General features: G+C 43.5%; 1 protein-coding gene across 10 annotated transcripts in view; it reads right to left on the minus strand.

Annotated features, from left to right (window-relative positions):
- The window catches only part of hspg2 (heparan sulfate proteoglycan 2), an 85,414-nt gene that overhangs the window by 24,897 nt on the left and 35,737 nt on the right, over positions 1-24,780 (minus strand). For 6 of the 10 annotated variants that reach the window (XM_058050694.1, XM_058050696.1, XM_058050690.1 and 3 more), the window contains 46 exons: positions 22,996-23,105; positions 22,809-22,867; positions 22,470-22,642; positions 22,311-22,349; positions 20,772-20,897; positions 20,442-20,639; positions 20,249-20,368; positions 19,834-19,965; positions 19,558-19,702; positions 19,118-19,275; positions 18,886-19,026; positions 18,611-18,774; positions 18,367-18,546; positions 18,086-18,282; positions 17,801-17,948; positions 17,578-17,705; positions 17,382-17,468; positions 16,947-17,005; positions 16,747-16,805; positions 16,507-16,647; positions 16,169-16,342; positions 15,394-15,573; positions 15,200-15,318; positions 15,008-15,119; positions 14,774-14,887; positions 14,462-14,589; positions 14,201-14,287; positions 9,417-9,484; positions 9,265-9,329; positions 9,017-9,157; positions 8,381-8,572; positions 7,171-7,404; positions 7,010-7,063; positions 6,597-6,680; positions 6,122-6,214; positions 5,948-6,040; positions 5,316-5,546; positions 5,126-5,239; positions 4,923-5,050; positions 4,223-4,309; positions 4,053-4,111; positions 3,347-3,511; positions 3,143-3,253; positions 2,956-3,056; positions 2,608-2,788; positions 407-466 (listed from right to left, as the gene is read on the minus strand). In XM_058050694.1, the coding sequence (XP_057906677.1) occupies positions 407-466; positions 2,608-2,788; positions 2,956-3,056; positions 3,143-3,253; positions 3,347-3,511; positions 4,053-4,111; positions 4,223-4,309; positions 4,923-5,050; positions 5,126-5,239; positions 5,316-5,546; positions 5,948-6,040; positions 6,122-6,214; positions 6,597-6,680; positions 7,010-7,063; positions 7,171-7,404; positions 8,381-8,572; positions 9,017-9,157; positions 9,265-9,329; positions 9,417-9,484; positions 14,201-14,287; positions 14,462-14,589; positions 14,774-14,887; positions 15,008-15,119; positions 15,200-15,318; positions 15,394-15,573; positions 16,169-16,342; positions 16,507-16,647; positions 16,747-16,805; positions 16,947-17,005; positions 17,382-17,468; positions 17,578-17,705; positions 17,801-17,948; positions 18,086-18,282; positions 18,367-18,546; positions 18,611-18,774; positions 18,886-19,026; positions 19,118-19,275; positions 19,558-19,702; positions 19,834-19,965; positions 20,249-20,368; positions 20,442-20,639; positions 20,772-20,897; positions 22,311-22,349; positions 22,470-22,642; positions 22,809-22,867; positions 22,996-23,105 (5,739 nt within the window). The remainder of the gene's footprint in view (positions 1-406; positions 467-2,607; positions 2,789-2,955; positions 3,057-3,142; positions 3,254-3,346; positions 3,512-4,052; positions 4,112-4,222; positions 4,310-4,922; positions 5,051-5,125; positions 5,240-5,315; positions 5,547-5,947; positions 6,041-6,121; positions 6,215-6,596; positions 6,681-7,009; positions 7,064-7,170; positions 7,405-8,380; positions 8,573-9,016; positions 9,158-9,264; positions 9,330-9,416; positions 9,485-14,200; positions 14,288-14,461; positions 14,590-14,773; positions 14,888-15,007; positions 15,120-15,199; positions 15,319-15,393; positions 15,574-16,168; positions 16,343-16,506; positions 16,648-16,746; positions 16,806-16,946; positions 17,006-17,381; positions 17,469-17,577; positions 17,706-17,800; positions 17,949-18,085; positions 18,283-18,366; positions 18,547-18,610; positions 18,775-18,885; positions 19,027-19,117; positions 19,276-19,557; positions 19,703-19,833; positions 19,966-20,248; positions 20,369-20,441; positions 20,640-20,771; positions 20,898-22,310; positions 22,350-22,469; positions 22,643-22,808; positions 22,868-22,995; positions 23,106-24,780) is intronic. The other 4 variants (XM_058050691.1, XM_058050697.1, XM_058050695.1 and 1 more) reach the window with 4 other exon arrangements.

Genomic DNA, 24,780 nt, shown 5'->3' on the forward strand with positions numbered 1-24,780 from the left:
GTATTTCATTTAGTAAACTTTACATTATCCACTCTTCATGTGGAGTGGTGATGTTTACACTACACGTTGAAATGTTTTCAAAGGCCTTACATTTATAGCCTCACCCAATGAGTGAAGGTGCACTCAACATTCATGAGGAGTTGCCCGTAAGACTGAATGTGTGTACTTTTCCCTGCAGAAACGAACCCCTATAAACCAAAGAGTGGGAGCCAGCAATGCTCATGTACAACCTAGAACATGTTACGGACTGAAACAAAGAGCCCACTTGATCGTACATGGGCGCTACCGGACCATAACCACATCCATGCTGTGGAAGATGAGTGCATGCAGACGATCAAGAGAGGCAAGAGGCGAGTGTTCTTCTGAAAAGAGAGAGAGAGAGGATACCATGCCCATGCTGACTTACGCTTTCTGTGTCCTTCAAACATTTCATAGGCTGTGTAAAACATCTGTGTCTGTGAGGCCTCTAGAGATGGGGGAGGAAGAAGGAGGAAGCGACAGGTAGACTGTCAGGTCAGTTCTCTCATGGGAAACACTTGTTTTAATCCCGTCTCTCCCAGAGACATTATCCACTGCGAGGCCATTCTGGTGTCGCTGGAATCGGTACCATTGAGTGCTAAACTGAACTGAACTCAATTGGCGTGGAAAGTACCAAAAGTAGATTCTCTGAGGGGTTAACATCAGCTTTGGTAAAGTATATGGTCATGTAACAGGCTTGTCTAAAGAGGCCCTCTTAAACATAAAACAGATGTATTATGTGGTAACTATTGAAGGTTTTGGGGGTGTGAAGGCCATTTTCACTTGCCCTGTCCTCTTTTCCATGAATGTTTTGTCACAGTTTGCCTCCAGAGAGGGCAAAACCATGGTCATGAGAAAACAATGTGCATTCAAAGACATAATACTTGAATTCAAAATGCAAAGCACAAACTCAGTGCATCCAATCAGATAGTTCATGATCAGGTTCAGCTTTCTTTTCGATGACATTGAATCTCTGCATGTTCTGCATGTGAATTGCTTGAGTATAAAAGTGTCATTGTTGTATTGCCATATTACATGAACATATACTAAACACACATCATAAAACATAAGCTTTAAGAGGAGATGTTTGTGCCTTGGAATTCATACTCACATGCAATCAAATTTCAGACTTACCTCATATATACTCAATGAAAATTTAATGCAACTGACTTGAATCACGCCTATGTCACCCCAGGACGGAAAATAGGTTAAATTGCAGAACAAAAACAATTTCTCACAATGCTATAGACACACACAGGGTATGACAATGAAGGGGGGTATGCAGGTACGCAGCATGGCCACACATGCAGGTTAGTAGCAGCAAGCCATTTCAGATACATCAAACCACACTATGGGGTTGCATTACAGCTTGGGGGTCATTTTGTATTTATGTCAAAGATAACATGAGATCTGTTCATATAGTATTCACAGTCATGATAAATAGGTATTACAACTTTGAAACAACACATACAACTTGGTGTGTGAACATTACATGAGTTAAATACAAGCACCTTTGGGTATACAGTATTTGGAAATGTTACCACATAGTCAATAAATGGGCACCAATGACAAATACAGGAAAAAAAAAAGCAAAGAAAATGTGACCTGCTAAGTCCGAGAGCCAGGATAAAGCATACAAATCATTTTTTTTTGGTAAAACAACTCCTCTTAATTCTTGAAAATTATTTGCAATTACATTGGCAGTAACATTTCTGCAACCGATTTCAGTCAAAGATTTGTCAACAAAACTGTGAATAGGAAGATTATAGCAAGTCAGACCAGAAATAAGCAAGTTACTTGCTCATAAAAGTGACTTCTGTCGTCACTCAGGCAACAAAAGCTATTGCAGGAAGACATTAAAAAGTCAACCACAGGTTTGGCCAACAGCACCGGTTCATCTGAAATATCACAGCAAATTCTTGAAGGAATACTGGGCTTCTTTTCTTTGCTCCTTAAAGAAGTCCTCGTTGATTGTCAGTCACTAAGCACCTTTTGGGCATCCACGTTCCTCCTCACTACTGCACTCTACAGCTCAGGGAGGGGAGGACACCAAAGAGCCCAAAGTTCAAGAATCCCACACCCTGCGAGCAGAACCTCTAGCCCGAGTAATCAGCAACAAGTCATCAATAAGCCAATAAACCACCACCGATTTATTCAACCCGTGTGGAAAAGAAGTAGAAAAAATATAAGCGCTCTCAGAAAAGAGTGAGTGCCCGTTAGTAATCACAAAATGCATCATAACTGATTCCTTAGTCGATTCCAAAGATGTCATTTTTTAAAAACCCACAAGCTGTATCCCTGGAGGTAGAGCAGAAAGAAGGAGTAGAATATGCAGCTGGATGGGCTGATTGCCATTCATTATGAGAACCAGGCTTCAATGTTTAGATGCAGAAAGCCAAAAAAAACATTGTGAGTCAGGGCTGCAAGCTTATGAAGTCGTTAGCCGGTCGCCAAGTGTTCACAGAGCACAAAAAGCAAACAAGCATGCGCCGTCTCAAACTGAAGCAGGAATAAGGGTGGGTGGGGTGGGTGGGGGAGTCAGAGCTGGTAGGGTGGTGGAGGATGCTAACGGTGCCATGGATCACGAACCTGGCACATAGAGGATGGCATTGCCCTCGTCCATAGCATACATGTTGGAGCCTGTGCAGACGTAGATGCCCGCGTCTTCTGGCTGGACATTCTGAATGGTCAAGATGCCGTTAAAGTCCATGGCCCGGTTGGGCAGCTTCCCGTTACCCTGCCGGGTCCATACCAGCGTGTAAGCTGGTGACTGTGAAAGAACACAGAAGATTGAATCACCCAAGATTAAAGAGTTCTTCATTTGTGATGTTGCAATCAGATTGAGAGGCCTTTGCTCTGTTTTTTATCTTAAAGATACCAAAAAGGTAAAATAGACTTTATGAATGGTGAGTTCAACAAAGCGATAGGCGATGTTACCTTGCTCTTTGCTGTACAGATGAAGTTTACAGTTGATCCCACTCGAATTGTTTGGGCTTTGGGTTCCTCAACGGTCACTTCTATGGGTTTGGTCGGGACACCTGGTGAAATGATGTGAAATTTAAACGCTGCAATTGATAACCACAAAGTACTGTTGTCCCTGTCCCTTGAAAAGACCCCTACACACTTGTGACAACAATTTCTGCCCGGCTCCTGTTGCTGCTGCGCTGGTCCCGGCAGGTACAGACGTAAACGCCAGCATCACTTGGCTGGACATTGTGGAAGTGCAGTTCTGCTCCTGCACACAAAAACAAAGACGTTATAGTTTTTGTCGCAGGTGTACAGCAAATCCTATCAATGATATTCTGAGTTTATAGCATATGTATGAGACCTTGTCTGCGTCTGTCAGCGCTGCTTGAGATGGGCCGTCCGTCCTCTCTGGACCAGTAAATGTAGTGTGGTGGCGAGCCAGAAACTTGACACCGCAAGATGACTGATCCACCCTGAGTTGTCAGAACCCTCTCTGGATACACCTTCACCACCAGTGATGCCGCAGCTGCAAAGTAATAGGTCAAAACAACCCGACAAACCATGTCTGACTTTCTGTTCCATGTAAAGAACACAAGGTAAAATGACTGAGAAGGCTAAAAAAAACATTAGTTATGATCATGTGCAAGAGATACAGTATTTAGGTACACAAAATTAAACTAGTTAATGAACCTACCTAAGACTAACCACTACTCATTAGTTCCGAGGTTATGGCAGAGTGGTTAGCATGTTGGCCACACAGTCAGGAGATCGGGAAGACTTGGATTCGAATTTATCATAATTTGTCTATTGGGTGGCGACCAGTCCAGAGTGTATCCCACCTCTCGCCTGGACTCAACTGGGATAGGCTCCAGCATACCCCAGTATAGAAAATGGATGAATGTATAGTTCCTCAGAAACGACTCTAAACTTTTTAGTTCCTCTGTATTTTAGTGTACCTTATTGTAAAGTGAGAGTGATATTTATGCCGACAGTGAGAAATGAGTTTTGCAAAAAAAAAAAAAAACTGTGTTCCTGTGTGTGTGAACGCACCCCAACTGTCCCCTTACCATCGTATGGACGACACTTCTGTCTCTCTTGTGGGTTGCCAACATAACCAGGAGCACAACTGTCAATTAAAAAGACAAAACAGTCAGAACCCAAATGTTAACAAAATAGCAAAATACTGACTAATTTTGTAGCTTTTTTTGCAGTTTGGCCCTGATCACAAGATGCTTACCGCTCGCAGTACTGGCCTGTGTATCCAGGCTGACAGGCAGTACACTGGTAGCCCCCGTTACCAAGGCTCTCGCAGGTAGGGGAGAACCTGTTGTAAAGAAGACACTGAAATACCAAATCTCTCTCACATTTCAACTTACTTCTGCACTGTCCTTTCCTTATGCTGTCTTAATGGTGTTTATACATAGATTACAGTTACAGTACAAAAGGCCACCAATAGCTTTGTTGTTTTACTGACCTTTTCATTGTAGTCATTTTGACAGAGTAAAACCGGAAGTAGTTGGTCAGACACAGGTGTTAGGTGTTGTATCTCGTATGTTTTCCTTTTTTAAAATACTGATTTGGGCACCATTTAAGCACTGGCATCGTTTCATGGAAACAGTACCCATCCTACTGTGGAGGTGTTTTTTTTTCTGGTTGAATTCTAGCAAGACTGGAAAAGTTGTGTTCCTGAATGAGATCATTCGCACAGCTCATAAATTCCCAGCAAGTGTGTTGTTGCGGAGAAAAATTCTGATTTGTTAAAAGATGTACATGGATAGTTTGGTTTGCCGTAAAGAATACTGGCTACAGGACTGAGCCACCCTCCAGATTTTACAGGATTGTTGCATTTGCTGTCAACAAAAGCATGTGAGCGATACAAGGCTTGGACTATAAATAGAGGAAGAATGTGCAGTCCAAAAATCTGTGCCAGGACTCACTGGTTGTCCGGGTCAGTGTGAGGGCAGGCGCAGGGTTGGCAGTCCTCTGGTGTGCCAACAGTGGGGTCACCGAAGAAGCCGGGGGCACACTGCTCACAAAGTTCACCCTGAGTGTTGTGCAGGCAGCTCTGGAAAGAAAAATATGTTTTAATATTGCTCGTTCATTATATAAAGGTATGTTTTGGTAGTTTTGCGCCTCCTACTGTGCAGACGCCAGTCTCTGGGTGGCAGGAGTCAGAGTGGCCATTGCATTCACAAAGCTCACAGTGACCCAGGTATAAGCCTCCACCGGTGCGAGTATAACCAGCCGCACAGTCCTGAAATAGAAAGTCTGTCATTTAGAATATGATAAGACCATTTTATTGTATTTTTTTATCCAGGAAAAAATATAACCTGGCAGGAAAGTCCGAGGTAACCGGGTGGGCAGCGGCACTGCTCCACCTCGAGTGCCTGCGCCAGGCCGCTGTAATTGGGCATGGCGACTTCCATGCTGATGTCAGAGATACTGGAGGAGCGCATCTCACTGTAGTAGGACGCTCGGATCAGGATGTCGTCTAGATCAGCCAGAACCATCAGCAAGTGCTCTCGTGTGGCAGGCATGCCGTCAGGGCGACGCCAGTGTTCCTAGAAGGGACAAAGATAAGGAAGTGTATCTACTCTTCAGTCCGTTTCAGATAAAACCATCCATTAGCTAACATTTTATTAGTTCTGGGCACAGGCGTGGGTAAACTACGGCCTGGGGGTTACATCCGAACATATGAGCTAGCAACATGACTTAGAAGTAGTCAGAGTCAGTCAATTTCATTCAACCTTTTAATGGTTTAAATAGCTTTCCACATGCAGCAGTCCAGAAAACTACATCACCAATGGTGGCAAACAATTCTAGATTTAGTGTGATAACTCCAACATGGGCATGCAGGATGGCTTCTACGTATTTGAATTGACAAGCTGGAAACAGTGAGTTGCCAACGGGCAATGTCCGGCACTTCAGCACAGCTTGCAGTCTGTTTGACCGTTTCGCTCACCTCCGTGAAGATGACCTCAAACTGTCGAGTCTCTCTGCTGCCGTGCTGCCTTCTCTGCCAGGACTGTCCAGCAACCAGAGTTATGTCATTACCCTGCAGAAAACAACAATTCACAACCTGGAGGTGAGAAAAAGATCTGCATAAAATGTGAATAAGAACAGAAGGAGCACTTACGATAATCTGCACATCGGCGTCTTCGAGTACGGTTCCTCTTGCACCAGCCACATAGGAGATGGTATATTTGAGTTTGCCACCGTATGAGCCCACCTTAAATATATTGAACAGGAATTAGTATATTTTAGATGCTTTGATGCTAAACAGATGTAAACGCAATGAAAACAATACAAGATTTAAATTGCATTCCTCAGCATACTGTATACTTTCATCAGCTAATGTACACTAGAAACATTATCAATATATTTATGTCATAGTCTGTTTTTAAAAACCTTTATCAATTGAATTACGACCTGAGGCCTTCCTCTGGCAGTTTAACCACAGAGGACTCATATGTGTGTGTGTGTGAGGACCCTTTCCAGTAGATGGAAAACAAGAGGACTGGGATAAAGGAAAGTTCATGGTGAATGTGGGATGGAGTTCCTAGGCTGCTGGGAGGTCAAGTTCAGGGATTTGACCCAGAGTTTTCAGTTACCTTATCCCCTGTGAACTGTGCAGGGAGCTGCCAGTAGAGCAGATCATCCTGGTGCAAGCTGAAACCTTTGTAGACCAGAGAGTACTGGGAGGCAAGGAGTGAGGGAAGCAAAGGAGATTGAGACACAGACATGGAGAAAGTCGAGCGAGCAGAGAGGAAGTCTGGGAGGAGGAATGTGTGGCATACAGCAGAACTCTTTGTAAGTATATGCTCTGGAGCGCTGTTAAACCGTCCATTGTGCTACCGACTGTCCCGCTCTGACAACTTCCACTCACAGTAATGTGAAAATGACAGCTTACGGCATTTGAGGCCAATTTTAAACAAGACATCATGAAAGTGAAACCAAAGTTGCTTTTAAGACGCCCGTCTCTTTTCTAAATCATTCACATTTCAGTTGAGCTGCTGTCATCTACCTCGCTTTTGGCTCCAGAGGGTTGGCCATTCGTCTTGCTCACTGTGTTCTTGCTCTGTTGATTCATAGCAAAACCAAATTCCAAGAGAAGATAAGTCACCATAGTAACGAGAAAGCTAAAGGCCCAACAACGTCACGTTCACAATCTCTGACTGAGGGTACCTGCAGGTGAGGCGCATGGCCTGGGGAGTACGGTTGGGGTCTGGTTGGTTTAACTGAAGAGGAGATGCCAGACGGACGAGGAGGCGGGCTCCGATTTTGCAAAGACCATTGAGAGGAAGAGTGTGAAGATGTTGGAAAACGAACAGAGGAGGAAGTGGAAAGTGGAGATCGTTGAAAGGAGAAGTTTGAGAGGAGTGCCCAGACCTCATCATCCAGCTGTCTGACATCTTCACCCTGACAGTGGGGATATACAGAGGATACGTAATGGTGCTGAGGCAGGGGTTTGGCGTTCTCCCATCATGTACACTGATGTACGTCACTGCAAGGAGCAATCATGCTGAATCATGCATTTTAGACAGTAAGAGTATGCACAAGTTTGACTGTTTTCTCACTCCCACACTGACACCACACAGATTAAAACCAGCAACCTTTCAGTAATTGAAGATTAATTGCTTTTAACTGTGGTCCCCCTGTAACTAACTACCTCTTTTTGTTCTGTGGGTGTCCTTATTCTCAGAGGTTATTCGGTTTCAAATGGAAGCATCTTTCCTTCGCTGCTTCTCGCTGCCAAAATTTGCGCCACTCTCTTGATGTGGACATAACGTGTTTTGACTTTGATCATCTTCCTTATGACTGAACGGATGGTATTTGGTATTGTTTTGGCGGTGTTATTCAAGCAAAGTTAAAATGTATGAAGCTCTTTAATGGTCCAGTAATGATTCTTCTATTTGCATGGCTTGCATTATTTCAAGCAGAATGCAATTCGATGTGCAGTAGGCGGCGGTGCAAGCTCTCCAAAAATGAGTTGAAATATCACGGAGCTCAACATACAATCACAGATTAGAGCAAAACAAAACAACTTCTCAATGTATAGATGCTCAAAATACATACATGACTAAACGACACTTAGCCTCTGTCTGACAGTTTCATACCTGCTCGGCTCGTTTGATACGAGTCAAGGACCGGTCGTTCTATAAGCATAACAGATCAGATAAAACAAGAAAAAAATAAATTAAAACATCAAATTGAGTGATTGAAAACCAATGGTTTTACCAGACTACACACAAATGCAGCTGTATAGAAAAGATAGACAGATAAAAGACGAGCTGAGGTTTTAAAGAAGAAAAGCAAAACTTGTAAGAGGAAAAGTGGTCTACAGGTTCCCGGTGCACAACAGGGTTCTCTGCTCAAACCTTCTTAAAGTACTGACCTTGTCTCCCTGGAAGACCCCCGGAAGCTGCCAGTAGTGGGGCTCTTGTCCAAGGTAGTCAAAGTTGCTGTAGGACAGCTGAGTGCCCTCGGTGGAAATCTCCACTGTGAAACCAGTGGAGATACGGTTGGTGCGTTGGCGGTTCACCAGTGCGAATCCTTGGAAGTTCCCTGGATAAAATGTTGAGGACACCTACAGGAATGCATTTACAAACACAATAAAAAAAAGGGCACAACAATCAAAGCAACAAAAAACAGTAAGGCTTTCATTTACAGCATTTTTCCTCATAAAACCAAACTGACTGACACAAACAGTTAGAAAATTGCTGCTGTATAAAACCAGAATAAATAGAGTTTGGTTTCCCAAGGTGGAAACCAACAAAACCACAAGGCCTTTTGCCATGCAAGGCCTCACCCTTCACTTTCCTCAGACGTACTGTTGTTCAGTGACAAATGGCGGACAGGCTATTTTGATTCTGGTTTATTTTCCTTCATTGCGACAGGCATACGCAAATGGTAAGAGTAGTTCAGCAGTGGTGCTACTTGATTGACAGTTTAATCTTTCTTTCCCTGTAAGTCCAAAAATTATATTTCAAGTGGGAAACGCTGCCCTATAGCTGGACCGTGTCTACCTTACCAGGTCTCTGTAGTAGTTAGAGCTGGAGCACTGCTGTGTGACACCCATACAGAAACAGGACAGGCAGCCATCTTTGTTTTGCTGGCTTAGATGGAAGGTTCCAGCCTTGCATGTGGCACAGGATGGACTTTCAACATTCATCTAGAAGACAGTGGCGTGTGATCATGGGGTGCATAATGCCATTCCTTTTGAAATTATATGCAGAAGAATTGAAACCAAACATGACAAAAGTATTTTGTTATGATTACTTTGCAGCGACAAGAACCGCCATGGCAGCCTTCGCTTCCTCTTGGGTCACAGTTGTAGCAGTTACCTAGAAAGGGACGATGGACCGGATAGTTTCAGTCTGTGGAGATCAGTTAAGAATAATATTGATGTGTTTCTAAGCTCAGCATTTTACCATTGACTTCGTTACCAGCGGTGCACCTTTGTCCAAGTAGTGGGTTGCCGGTGTATCCTGGTGCACATCTGGATTAAACAAAAAAAGACAACATTGTTGCGATGTACATCTTTTGGAAAACAGACAATCACTAATAGATCACTTAATGTACATGGAATTTTTATGGTATTCAGTTCTGTAAAATAAGTAATAAGTAATATTTCCATTTGACACAAAAAAGCTTTCCCAAAAAGCTTTTTTGATTGCTTGCCACAGAAAGGCATAAAGCACAGCCACAGAAAAGGTATTCAACATCTCTCTGATGAAGTGAGTACACCCCTCACATTTCAGTAACCCTTGTATTAAATCTTCTCAAGGGACATTAAAATAGAAATGAAACTTCATTCATTCATTTTCTACCGCTTATCCTCACGAGGGTCGCGGGGGTGCTGGAGCCTATCCCAGCTGTCTTCGGGCGAGAGGCGGGGTACCAAGTCCAGGGTGTGCCACTCTGGACTGGTCGCCAGCCAATCACAGGGCACATATAGACAAACAACCATTCACACTCACATTCATACCTATGGACAATTTGGAACTCGCCAATTAAACTAGCATGTTTTTGAGGAAACCGGAATACCCGGAGAAAACCCACATATGCACAGGGAGAACATACAAATTCCACACAGACATGGCCGAGGATGGAATCGAACTCCAAGCTGTGTGGCCTGCGCGCTAACCAAGCCATAGTAATATGTAGTAAATAAACTTTATAATGGAAGTTCATAAAATGAGTAGTCAGTGTACATCTGGCAAAGCATGATACATTTACTCATCTCAGAAAAAAAGCCCAATTCATAATTGTTTTACATTAGGCTTATCCTCATTAGGGTCTCGGGAGTATGCTGGAGCCTATCCCAGCTGACCTCAAGTTTAAGCTTAACTTGCCAATTGTACCGTGTATATACGTAATATACGTATTTCCAATGACATCCATCGTTAGCTTGCTCATATTAACTCACGCTCATATTTTCTCACGCTAAAGGCACAGTAAAGGGAAAGAAATACTGAAGAAATTAATTGTGAATGATGGACAAAGTTCCAAAAAAAGTGCAGATTACTATGTACAAGTTGTACACTGACTACTGTCCCTGTAATAGAAATATTTCCTGAAATTTGAGGGGTATACATTTTATACACAGAATACCAAAAAATACACTCAGAAACATACATGAACAGAAATATTGGACAGGTAATATGCTCAGTTGGAGAACGAGATGAAAGTTAAGACAATGTGCCATCCACCCCACCCAGCAGCAAAGCACTACCACCAGAGGAAAGGCTGATCCAAGTACAGACTAAGCAGGTCGCCTGGAGTCTTACCTCACCTGTCCTACGGCAGCTCCGAAGGTCAACTGTCAACAAACTGCTTCCATGTTGGGAAACTATTCTAACTTTTGAGACACGCTGTAGATTCCCTATTTTTTTACTAACAGAAGATTCTAGTAATGCATTTATTTGACATCGACATGTACCTGACAGATGCCAATGTTGAAATGTCGCCCCGTGAGTAGTCCAGTCAAGAATAGGTCAAAAGCTTTCAACAATGTCTACATTAAAATTGACTGCAAAGTATGCATCGTTGTTCTTGTCATTTTTAGTGAACCCCAAACCATCCTTTCTTTTACAAGGAAACCAACCTGTGCCAATCACACTTAGTTTTCCATAGACAGACTAATCATAGTCTGAATCCACACCACTGCTCCACTGGCAAAACTCTTGTTAGATAAAATACATTTAGTAATAATACAACTGACAGGACTGTCATCAGCTTTGAAATAATAAGTATCCCCATGTGCTATGTTTAAAAGGATTCAAATGTAACATCTGCGGACCAAATGTTTCCCTTTTATGGCAAGTAAAGGGATAGGTTTTGATGGTTCTTCACGCTAAAATGACACAGAAAAGCATTTTGTATCTTTATTTTAAGATCTAAAATCACCCTCAGTATATACAGGCTACATGCCGGCATGGAACTAACTAATAAAATGACTGCAGTCACTATAAAAACGTGATAGGCATGACCTTTTCAAAATGAGCAAGCCAATAAATGGTGCAAAGCCTGAGGTAGTAAAGTTATCAAAAAACAAACCGAAAAAAAATAAAAAAAATCAACAAATAAGAGGTACTAACGCTAAGCTGTCTCCTGACTGTACGACTTCTGTGCAACGACTTTCAAAGATGTAGCCATGAATCAGATCACAAACTCAAAAGTAATACATCATACGTACAGTGTCATACATTCAAACCCTTCATCGAGTTCCCTACATATGGTTATATTCAACATAAATAAAGAGCCAATGGTTATAAAGTCAGTGAGAAAATAATAGAAATAGTACAATATGCACTAGTCATCAGGGATAATCCTTATAGGGATGGCCAGCCTTCCCAGAACAACATGAAGAGAACCATCGTTGTGATTTTTCTGCTTTGTCGATGTTTGCCCTCCTTTCAATAACCTCAGTAGTTCCAAAATTCCAGATTTAGTATTTGTCTTGTCTTTCTGTCGTGTTTTCTTTCCTGCCTTCACTGCAGGGTTAGCTTTAGCTTTAGTTTTTGCTTTAGCTTTAGATGAGGGTGTTTTTACCGATGACTTCTTTACAGTAGTCGGTGCTTTTGTTCCAGGGCGTGTCAATGTAGATTTTGTTGGTTTATTTGACTTCTTTGTGGTTCTAGGAGGGGCAAGTCTTGCTTTTGTTGTTGTGTTGAGCTTTTTTGCAGACGTCACTTTGGATCTTACAGGAGTTAATATCGTTGTCGATGTGATTTTGGTTGAAGCTGAAGAAGAAGCCTGTGTTGTTGTTGTTGTTGTTGTTGGGTTAGGCCTGATTTTTGCCCTCACAACCTTGGTAGGATTCTCTGTTTTCACTGCATCCTCTGCTCCCTTTTGGTCATTCTTTTTAAGTGGTTCATCTGACCTAAATGATTTGTTATGCCCACGGTTAGTGGGGGTCCTTGCCGGGGTTTCACTGTGAGATGGTGGCTCCAGTTGAAATTTAGTGATTGCTCCCTCAGCTTGAACGTGCTTTAGTCGTTTAGTGTGGTTTGATTGGGAGACATGTTTAGCTGTCACATTAGGCTTCTCCTCAGACTTTGCTGTAGTTGTAAATCGAGGTTGAGCTTCATTGTTAACATTTTCTTTTGCCTTCAGTGTAGAATTAGAGACATGTTTACTTTTCCGAGGTGAGCGAGTGGGTTTACTATTAGGGAGATTTGGGGTAGGTATGATTTGGGGTACTGCGGCTTGATGGATGAGTGGTCTCTTTGTTTGTGTTCTTCTGCCTGGAGGCTGAGGTGTTGAGAATGTTGGTGGTAGAAGCACAGTGCTCAGTGAGGGCAGGGCCAACCTTTCCTCCGGCGAACGGGAAGTGTGTCTTGAACGTTTCATCTTGTTCATCTCCTGAGCGAGGGCCGTGAAGCCATCAATGAGGATCTCAAGTCTTCCCTCGAGTCTACTCAAACGGGCCTCCATATCTGTGTAGCTCTTTTCCAGCTCACTGACCCTCTTGGTCTTTTCCGTTGTTGCCTGAACAGCAATAAGCTCCTTCAGCTGGGAGCTGAGATCACTCTGTTGATCTTCCATTCTACGGATGCTTTCTCTCATATCAAGTGTGTTGCTTTCTAGCATGCTGAGACGCTGGTTAAAGGTGTTCAGATGAATCCGGAGGAGGTGCTGAAAGCTGGAGTGCCTAGTGTCTTGGTCAGGCATGAAGCGTGGTGGGAGTCTGGTTGCTATTGACCTATTGTGAGTGACTGAAGCACTGCCCGTCACAATTTTTGGAACAGAAAGCGTGGTGCGACGGTGAGCAGGAGTAGAAAGTATTTTCCTGCTTGGAAGGACGGTTGTTTGTGCAGTGGTTTCAGGCCAAAGGTAGTCATCGTCATCACTATCACCACTTCCAAAGGGTCTAATCACTTTATCCAGGCTGTAATTTAATACAGCTTCAGCTCCACATCCCAAAGGGAGATAGCCATCTAGCATCTTCTCTTGGAAAGGGTCCCCACAACTGTCTGCAGATGGCATCTCCTCTCTTAATGTCAAAACAGCACAATGAGGATGGTTGCTGGTATATACATGTTTAAATATTAAATTATTTGACAGTTGTATTTTCAACTTGTCATCTTTGCCGTCAAAGCAGCAAAGATTCTTTTTCAGCCTCATAAATGCCTCAGCTACATTTATGTTAAAGAGACCCAGAAAATCCATTTGCTGTGTGCACAGACAGATCACAAGAGCCAACATAGCCTTTAAATGTATGCAACCAGCATAGCACAAAGCTGAAGCAGGAAGCAACCATTGAGAAGACAAAATGTACAAAACAAAGCAAAAAGTCCATCAACCAACAAACTGAAGGTTACCAGAAAACATCAAGCACTAGCCTACTTGCACAAACCATTTTTCAACATATAATAAAATCATGGTCGGCACCAGAAAAGAACAAGTAATCCCTGATGAAGATGTGTCTATCCCAAAGCACATGAAATCAAAGTTGGCTTATATTTAAAATCTCCAAAAGCACAGTTAAAGCTAATTTGAGAATGGGTCTCCCATTCCTCCACTGCCAATGAAAAACCACGCACAAAACTAAAGTGAACCACCATCATGCATACATCCCATTCGAATGAAGATGCTAGTGCCTATTAACAGTGCTGCCGGCCCACCCAGTTACCCCAAACCCTGAGCGGTGTCCAAATGGCCCTGAGCAGAAGATGTAGGGGAAACGGAATCTAGGAAGAGCATAGTGTACCTTTCGCAGCGTCTGCCAGTGTACCCAGGGGGACAGCTGTCACAGGTTGGTTGACCGTCAGATTCAAGATAACAGGTTCGGGAGAATCTGTTTAAAGAGTATGTGAAGTAAAAATTATGTGAGGTTTCTGCAAACAATCATTCATTAGAAGCTAAGAAAAATTAAGTGGCATCATGGTCGACTATGATCCATGACCATGACCAATCTGAGCTTATCATAGCTTTTAACCCATTCTGAACATCAGTTTAGACTTCAACTTACTGGTTGTTGGATGCAGTTCCTGGACAGGGGCAAGGCTGACATGCCTGAGCACCTCCTGTTGTTGGGTTTCCATAGTAACCAGTCTCACACAGCTCACACCTTGGTCCAGTAGTTTTGTGGAGACATTGCTGTTGGTCAGGACAGACACATACAAAAAAAAGAGAGATGCAATTCACTGAGAGGTTGATGCAAAGTGCACAAGGCTTGTTTTGTATTTATCCAAAATAACATTATTGCATTCCAGTGCAGATATGATTTAGCAAGTTGAACAGTGAACAATAACTAAGAGATGAAAAGTATTATAAGACCTACAAGACACCTGCCGCTCTCTGGATCACAACTGCTGGCATGCCCATTGCAGTCACACCTCTCACAGGTGCCCAGGTAAAGACCAGAGGTGGTTCGAGTGTAACCTTCTTCACAGTCCTGCAATACCAAGCCATAACATCTCAGGTGAGGAAAAAAAATGGGAAATATGGTATCTGCAACTTCCCCATAAATAAATATTTTGATTCATTAATTCAGAAAACAAGTGAAACGTTATACCTGGCAAGATGGTCCTCTATAACCTTGAGGGCACGCACACTCTTCCACCTCCAGGGCACGTTCATTCCCAGTTGAGCGAGGAACAGCGATATCCATCTTGATGTCTGATATACTGTACAGGGAAATTTGCCATTAGCTGCAGCCATTTTTACATGACTTTAAATTGGCTTAAACGGGGACCTCCCATCATACCTGCTCTCTGCCATGTTGTCCGCATATGTGGCCCTAATGAGCAAGGCGCTGACATCGGCCAAAGCCATGAGGAGGTGTTCCCGCGTACACGACTGCCCATCAGTGCGACGCCATTCAGACTACCAGAAAATGTAATCCAACTATTATTTTGGGGTCCATTAAGTAACAAGATAGACCCTGAGAGTGACACAAACCTCTCTGAATGTCACCGTGACAGTTTGTGAGACACGAGGGAGGGTTTTGGTCCGCGTGTAATGCTCCAGAGAGATGCCATTGCCCTGGAGAACTACATCTGGCTGACCATCAATCGTCAGTGAACGCTGAAATTGCTCAAATCGCACAGTGTAGCGAAGTTCCCCACCATATGCTGTCACCTGGTGGCAAGATAGTAAACGGAAAAGCTCATGTGAACAAAGAAAAATATGTATAAGCAACAATGTGTTGTTGTCTGCAAGTTGCAATTGGTAAGGCGGAAAAAAAAGTATGACCTCAGATACCTCAAGTACTGTGTATTTCATATGATTTAAATCAGTGAGGTTCATTCAACAATAATGATTATATCAGTTGTACCGTTGATGTCAGCTACCTCAGCTTTCATTAAAAAAATGGGATTTAATCTCTAAGATATGAAGATTGGTGGGGAATTGTGTTGTGGATGCAGCAGATTGAGGCTAAATCCTGAGTGGTTCTGTTGTTTTGCCAAGACAAAAACTATTTTCTTAAGCTAATGGTGGAAAGGTATTTACCCGCCCAGGCTATGATAGTGAGAGAGAAGTCACAAGACATCTGTGCTTCACTGTGAATTTAAGGTTCAAAGGAGCTCTGCTGTACAGGCAGGTCCAGGTCCAACATGTTGAGGCATGATTGTGTGTGACGGAAAGGGCAGAGAAATGGAGCTAAATGAAACACCCAATTTATGTTTTCCTTCCTTTCCCCTTGCGTGCACTGTGCTTTGTTGATTTGCCTCACCTTATCTCCTCTGAAACTGTCAGGCATGACCCAGTAGTAGATGTCGTCTGGGATACTGGTAAAGTAGCGGTAGACAACCTCCGAGGGGCCCCTCTGAGAGATGCCCTCAGTAATAGTTCTCGTATTTCCACTGTTGGTGAGTTTAAAAAGCTGCCCATTTACTCCTCCTCGCACCTAAAAAACACATTACCTGAGATGTAACTTAAAATATTCACCACAAATACTATTCACTCCCTCTTTGTCTCCCTCCATGCGGTGCCTGCAAGGATGTGCTGATGCAGCAAGAGTGCAAAAATAAAAGAATGTACCCCTCCCTTTACTATTCATGTCTGCTGTACCTGATCTCGACTCCAAGTAGAGCTGGCACACTGTTTGGTGACGCCCATGCAGAAACAACGCAGACAGCCCTCGGGGTTGTTCTCTGATAGGTGAAAGAAGCCAGACTTGCACTCATCACATTGAGCGCCTGCCACATTGTTCTGCAACGTAAATAAAAACAGATCATATTGCTCGGGTGGCTCATTTCTTAAAAAAAAACTTGATATGAAAGAACTACACAATTAACAATAAATGTAAACCTTGCAGGTGCATGGCCTGCTGCTTGAGCTGATGCTTCCTCTGTTATCACACTTGGTTTCTGCAGGGGGGGATGAGGAAAGATGGAGACATATAGAGAGGAAGGTTCATATGGGAGTGTTCCAGAAACGCTGCATACACATTTTACTGCCAACACTACTGTGAGGCAAAAATCCTAGAAATTTTAGAAAAAGGCACTCACGCTGAGGAACGCATTTTCCGTTTGGCAGAAGAGGGTTACCCTGGTAACCAGGAGCACATCTGAAAAAAAAAATAGAGATAGTAGCGACCAATGTGCAATACAGTGCAATCCTATTTTAACAGACACTAATCTGGACTTTGCTCTAGTTAAGTTAAATTGTGTTTCTCACCTATGTTATCAAAGTTATGTAACCTTTTTTTGAAGCTGTCCTAAATTAAAAAAATCCTATACGTACTGCCCAGTGCTTGTAAGGAGGACGGAAGGAGACAGATACAGAGTTGTTCATCGTTGCGTATGTGTATGAACACCACCCACAAACCCGTAATAATAGTAATAATGATAATAATGACGATGAAAGGATTCCCCTCTATATTGTCCTGTGAGAACTGGGGAGTATAAAAGAGTCCCACTCTACATTTACTGTAATTTGCTCACTTTTCACAGCGTCTTCCTGTGTAGCCAGTCCTACAGGCATCACACGTTGGCTGTTGGTCAGAATCAAGGAAGCAGGTATCAGAGAACCTGCAGTGACAAAGAGCCAGAGGTGAACATTTACAGTGGTGGGTTAATAAGTAGCATGTGGAATGAATGCACCATTGTGTTCAAATATATCCGACAGAGCATGGCTTACCGGCGGGTGGTTTCATAGTATGGACAGGGGCAGGGCTTGCAGTCATCGGGCCGGCCTCGTCTTGGGTCACCAAAGTAACCGGCGCGACACTTGTCACACTGAGTGCCCTCTGTGTTATGCTGGCAGCTCTACAGTAGAGAATCGGTAGAAACAAAGTTAATCAGCAGCAGGGTAGGAGGGTGTATCCCTTTAAACCATCATAAAAATCACTATTGGTGTTTACCAGACAGTGTCCACTGATTGGATCACAGGCGCTGGCATGTCCATTACAGTTACAACCGGCGCAGGTGCCCAGATAGGAGCCACCAGGGACACGCTCGAAGCCAGAGGAGCACATTTGACAGGACAGGCCCGTATATCCAGGAGGACATCTGGGAACCATAAATGCGATCATGAGAAAGCAAAAGCCCACACCAGATGTCTCAACATGATGTTATGCAGAATGACACCACCAGCTTTGATATTATTAATAGATATCAGCATTTAAAGAACAGCTTGTTTTTCTCACCTGCACTCTTCAACGTCTTTAGCGTGACCCCGAGTGCTGAACTCTACAGTGGTGGTATCCATGACGATATCACTGAGTGCCACGCTGACCATGTGGTTGTCATAAATTGTGCGGATGCTGATGCTGTCCAGGTTAGCCAGTGTCATCATTAGTTCCTCACGGCTTACCTGCCGGCCGCTGGAGTGTTGCCAGTTATCCTTCATAATCACAAAATGTTTCCATTCGTGAAAGCATATCAGTGATTTAGTATACATATGTTGTCTATTCCTTTTAAGACATACTTCAGTGAATTTGATTTCTCTCTGGTTGACCACACCAGCAGGTACGGCGCTGCCTCTACGGTATATGAGCCTTCGTCCATTTCCAACAAGGATTACATCTGGCTTCTCCACAGGCTCAGACAGACCTCGAGCTAATATGTAGCGCACCTTGTACTTCAGGGATCCTCCATAGGAGTCAATCTATAAAAAGACAGATTCGTTTTGAAATGGACCTTAAGTCAAGAAAGTCTCTCAGTGGTTATACCTTATTGCCAAGAAACTGGCGAGGCAAGGTCCAGAAAGAATCCAGATTGAGAAAACGACGTGACAGATCAACTAGTTGGAATTCTTCCATCTCAGGGTTGATGAGGAGCTGAGTAGAGGAAAGAGGAGGAGTGCCTGGCCGAGATGGGTAGCTGACATTCACTCCTGAGAGGTGCAAAACAGACATATTCAAAGTAAATTCCGAGAATGTTGTAAATGCTTCTGTATTTTTGTGTCAGTTTGAATTTAATTCAATTGAATCCGTTTCATCTGTACCTTTAAAGTCTTCCTCCTCAGTGAAACGCAGGCTGATCTGATTGCGGTAGCGTCCAGTGCTCTTGCAATTCTTGGTGATTCCAGCGCAGAAGCAGGAAACACAACGACCTTCCACACTAAAGTGACCATCTGGGCAGTTTCCTGGCAAGATCAAGACCATTTCTCTGCTTACCTGAACTTGAATTCAAGCATGGCTTGCCATGAAAACCGTCCAGTGTTTGCTCAAGTGTACCTGGGTTGGGATTCGATGTAAGGGTTAGCACTCCATCAGGAATACCAAACACCAGACCTTTGGCATTGATGGCCTCGCAAGTGTAGGCCCCCTGATCGGCCTCCTTCACGTCACGTATTGTGAGGGTGCCACGGCCATTCTCACTGGTCATGGAGATTCTGGTATCATACGGACACAACACATTGTGCAAAATTACATCTGTTGATGATGACACAGCAGTGATACATCAAACATGTCGGCCCTTAAGAATAGTCTAAATGGGATTATGAGGGAGTACTGAAATATCGCTCTAAAATAGCTCCTGACAAGTTTGTAGCCGCTTTGTGACTCATAAAGCGTTGATGAGAAACCTCAACGGACTGGGGCTGAATGATACCTAAACCAAATAACCTAGAATAATCTGTAATGACAGTGCTAATGATGGTTTCCAGCAAACCCACCTGCCGCTGATAGGAATGTGTCCCCAGTTCAGTCTCCAGGTGATGATGGGTGTTGGCACTCCAACAGCCTGACAGGTGAATGTCACAGTAGCTCCTCTTGCAGCTTGAATGGATTCTTCTGGCGGGCTTGTCACCGAGGGAGGGGCTGTGAAGTTTTTTTAAAAAAACAAAGACAGGACCTTCCTTAAGTTCAGTAGAGCTCAGAAGCAGGAGCTCGGAGGCAGACAAATGTACTAGTACACTACAGAGAAAAATACAAGAGGGGTGCGGACTTACTGCAACCGTATTCATCCGAGCGGTCGGGGCAATCTGGCTCTTCATCACATTGGTAACTAGCTGGGATGCAAGTGCGATCGCTGAGGCATTCAAACTGCTCTGGAGCACACCTGTCATCGGGACCCTTGGTGGCTGCAGTGGACACAATTTGCTGATTCATTCATCATTTGCATAATTTCTGAGCTGACACTTGAGCCAATCGCTAGTGGACATTTTTTAAGTTTACATCGACTCAGTAGCTCATAAGCCATGGTTATAGTTGAGAAATTCGAAGTAAAAGCTGTCAAAGTGTCCAGACAAAGGTAACCTTCCCACAGCAAACTTCCTTATTGATAAAAAAATTGTTATAGTTATGAACATCATGACCACATCACTCCAGATGCATGTCAGAACAGTGCCTTAGATGGAGACTCACGGCAGTCGAGCTCATCGGAGTTATCCTCACAGTCATTGTCTCCATCACAACGCCATAGCTTGAGGGCGCAACGACCGTTTTTACACTTGAACTCATTTGGTTCACACGGGGACGGAGTTCCTGTAAAGACAAGAAGTAAGTGCCGATACTGCTCTAAGGGTGTGCACGCACACGAAAGTGTACAACCACTGACCACATCGGAATTCGTCACTTCCGTCTGAGCAGTCTCTTTCTCCATCACAGATGTAGTCTCGAGGGATACACTCTCCACTCTGGCATTTTGCTTGATCCGCCCTGCACAGTCCTGGAATGACGGGTGGCTGCGGAGGTTTAACGATGGTGGTTGTGGTGGCACGGGTGGGTACGGTTGGGATAACGGGCCTTATCAAATCTGCAACAGATCTCTGGTTAAATTTAGCAACTGTGGTGATAAGACACATGATGAGACACATGGCACAATGTCAGTTCATGCCGGGGCCAACCATGCTACAACCTGCCAGCCGGTCAGCCTAAAGCAACTCACCACAATTGTTCTCATCACTCATATCACGGCAATCTGGTCGGTTGTCACACAGGTATTCCAACAGGATACAAGTCCCGTCACCACACCTGTGCTCATCCGGCATGCAGGGTCTGATGACGGGGGGTACTAAGAAAGATGCAGATGGGGAGGAGGAGGGATGTGTTGAAGGATCAACATGCAAGCCAACACTTCAGGACAACCAATGCACTGCATCACGTCACAACACATATTAAGCAACTAACAGCCAGTTAATGGTAAAAGGACCACTTGATTTGTACTTTATTGGGTACCAGATTATTATTATCACAGTGAAGTGGTTCCAGATGCAACCGCAAAAGTCGGGAGTAGGATTCAATATGAATAAACAAAATATTTCCATAACTGGAGTATAGAAAACATGTTTCTAAATACAAATTTTAACACTGCTAGAGATCAGTAGGCATTAATTAACACCCCAATTGCCACTTTTACAGTCCAATTATTGGATCACATTGCACAGGCTACGGAATCATCTGCGTTGTCACAACTCAAATTTTTTACCACTTCCACACGAATTGAGAGGAAAGCTTTTTTTGTCATTCTTCACCTACTGCGTGCAAAGCACTTTCTCAAGTTTAGAATAAGTAAATCGATGTCTAACTAGTTGGCTCAGTAGCTTGCTATGCTAGCGGGGGCTTTTTTTGTCGTTCTTCACCTTCTGCGTGCAAAGCACTTTCTCAAGTTTCGAATACGTAAATCGGTGGCTAACTAGTTGTCTCAGTAGCTTGCTATGCTAGCGGCGGCCATCTGCGTTGTCGCAACACAAATTTTTACCACTTCCACATGGATTGAGAAGAAAACTTTTTTGGTCATTCTTCACCTACTCCATTCGAAGCACTATCTTGGTATGTTTTTACCACATCCTCGCGAATTGAAAAGAAAAAAACTTTTGCCCCCACACAATCTCAGCCATGGCATGCCGCTCAGTAGCCAGTCTTCGTGTAGTGTGAAAAATAATTTTTGGAAAAAATGTAATACATTGAGGGACATTCGAACCGTTATTTAGCGAGGGACGACTGTATTGTTATTTTTGTCCCCTCAAACAAATAATAGGTAATTAAAATAACATATGACAATGTAATGTTTTTGTCACATAATATACAGCAGAACCTTATCTAAACTATGGATACTATTTAAAAAAAAACAGCTTTACAGATGCCATAGCTGCCTGTTTTTAAATTCCGTCGCAGCATTTAAACGTAAATATGTCATCACTGCACTACACTTACAATCAAAAAACACACAAATTGTGTGTATTAGATACATAGATAGGTGGAGCAATAATAATAATGAAAGTCATGCCATGCGAGAGTCCTCTTTTTATTACTGTGCAATGCTATTTTTCATTGATGTTCCATGCAAAACATTCAGGGGACCACGTGAGTTTGCACTTTGCACGTGTCATCAAAGGCTCTTCTTAAAGCCACTACGTTACAGCCATCCTAATGCTTCTATGGCTCAGCTCAGTCGCCATGCAGAGCTACGTAACAAAATACAAACCTGGCACCGCTATGGGCTTCACTGAGGGCAGAGGTTGAACTAGAAACCAGAAGGAAATATTAGCAGCCCCCGCTTTACCACGTATGGTGGCTTCTATTTCGTCGCAACCTCCTGCGTCAATGAGTCTGTCAGCTAGCAGCTCCGGTGTGTGATCCTTACCTTCCCCAAGCTGTCTGAACTGAAAGCCCTCCACTGATGTGACGTAGGAGGCGATTTCGCCATGCTGCACTACGCTGTACAGCACACTTCGAATTTGTTCGCTGTTGCTGTTGTAGTCAGAGCCCACGTCCAGTTCCACAAATACGTCAACGCCGTTCTCTCTAACCACCTTCCTGTAAGAGCATAGTTGATGCGTTACAGTTGATGAGTTACAAATGGCAGTCCTTCACCACCTTGTGTGGTGTGGAAAAAGGAAAGAAATCAGAGGCTCTGGCACACAGCTGCAGGGACTCTACTTAAGGTGTCACAATGCTTGACTTAAAGCATTTGAGTACGTACTTAACAAGGACCACGCTGACTGTCTGGACACCTGAAATCCTGTTGTACTCTGACTCCAGCTGGGGAGGAAAAAAAAATCAAATATAAGCATATTTACCAAAGTCTTAAATCACACACACACACACAAGCCTTATAAGGTAGCGGTCTGGCGTCTGAGCGCAGTTAAGAAAAAGTATTGAAGACATACCGTGTCAACCACAGCTTCTGAGATCTCATTAAAGGCAGGGGAGAAGATGTCCTCCAGCTCTGAGCTGTAGACGATGGAGTTGGTGAAGTTGACTAGAGCTCTGTAATAAACTAGATTCAGAGAGTGTGAATAAGAATCTATGAGCAAAAAAAACACACAATATACAGCAACCACACACTGGATTTGAATTCAAACTTTGGATATTAAGCCGACATGAAATGCCGAAGCCCACTAACGTAGTGGATACTGGATATTTCCTCTCAAAACGTGGATGGAGCCGCCTGAGGCTTAAAGGAGAACCGCAGTCCAATTATGGGATCTATTTTCATATCTCAATTGTGGTTGGGTTTTCACTAAAGCCACGAGCTGCCGTGTTGCTCTTCCCAGGCACACGCTTTGACAGGCGTGTTCTTAACCCACACTGTCAAATATAACTGTGAAATTACAACATGCCTTTCTCTATACCCTTGTCGTCCTGTGAAATATGCTGACAGTCAGAAATACCTAAAATTGTTCGATATAAAATGAAGTGTAAGTGCTTCTGTTTGAACAGTTATTAATTATTATTAATTATACAGGTTGACCAGTTGGGGGGGTGCACTCAATGAATTTTACAACAGGCAATTATTGCATCAATTGAGGTTAGTACACTAGGTTACGCTTCCGCCTCTACAAAGATCAAAATGCTTAGCTATGATATGAGATGTATTAATTTTACAGCAAAGAATAGGTTGGGTGAATTACTGTCTATTCTATTAGTCTTTATGTATTGACATATGTAATACACACCGGTGGTTTATATGAGTGACTCAAGTACAATGTCAACACCATTATTATATTTCCTGTGTCACATACATAGCCCATGAAGCTAAAATAGTCCAGGCCTGCAGGGTGCCCTCTTCTCACATTGCTGCCAACACTTTGTTAGGAAGAGTCTGCCAGCCTCAGTCAGGCTGCCAGTGCAGTTCAGGAAGGAAGTCAATATTTGAACAGTTTCTTGCAGCCTTGTGCTACTTGCCATGCACAAAGGAAAGGGTCATGTTCTGGAGTGCTCCCTATTTTAAAGGCCTGTGGAGAGACTGACGGTATTAAAAGACATGCATCCTGAATGTGCTGGTTTAGCTGATAATAAATTGAGGACTGCCTATAAAAACTCACAGCGAGGTGAACTACATTATCTTCAGGCTTGAGTGCAGCCTGGCAGGGTGCCGAACTTCATGTGCTCATGGTTTCTGTTGAACTGAACATGAATAATTGTCAAATTGCCTAAATGTGTAACATCAAAGTTCCCCATCAAAGCGCTTCATTTGACCCGGATCTAATCGCATCACTTGAGTGGGCACCCGTCGTTAGGTCAGCTCCCTGCTCGCGTTAACTTTACAGGCTAACGAGTGTGGGAGTGCCGCCGCTTGAGATCTTTTGATGAGAGTGCTGCTAACGAGCAAAACCCATTCTCACTGGTTCCAGTGGAGGAAATCCCCAACAGCAGCTCCACTATGTCAAGGGTGATGAAACAGGGAGTATTAGTCCAGACATGGAAGCAAAAGAAGTCCGGGGAAAAAACATTCCGCACACTTGATTGAAAAACTTATTCGGCTATTAAAGCTGCTCAGCAGAACTGTAGCGGCTTTGTGCCTTGGGCTCCCGCCAAAGACAAAGACTTGATTGAGAGCTGAGCCCAGCCTGGCCTTTAAAGCCCAGTCGCTTTGTGCTTGACCTTCAACCCCCGAGGCAGCACCCACGGCAATGGTCTGGGCCAGAGTAAAAAGAGGATGATCAAAATAT

The sequence above is a fragment of the Doryrhamphus excisus genome, chromosome 16 (genome assembly GCF_030265055.1).
Source record: "Doryrhamphus excisus isolate RoL2022-K1 chromosome 16, RoL_Dexc_1.0, whole genome shotgun sequence".
Lineage (NCBI taxonomy): Eukaryota > Metazoa > Chordata > Actinopteri > Syngnathiformes > Syngnathidae > Doryrhamphus > Doryrhamphus excisus.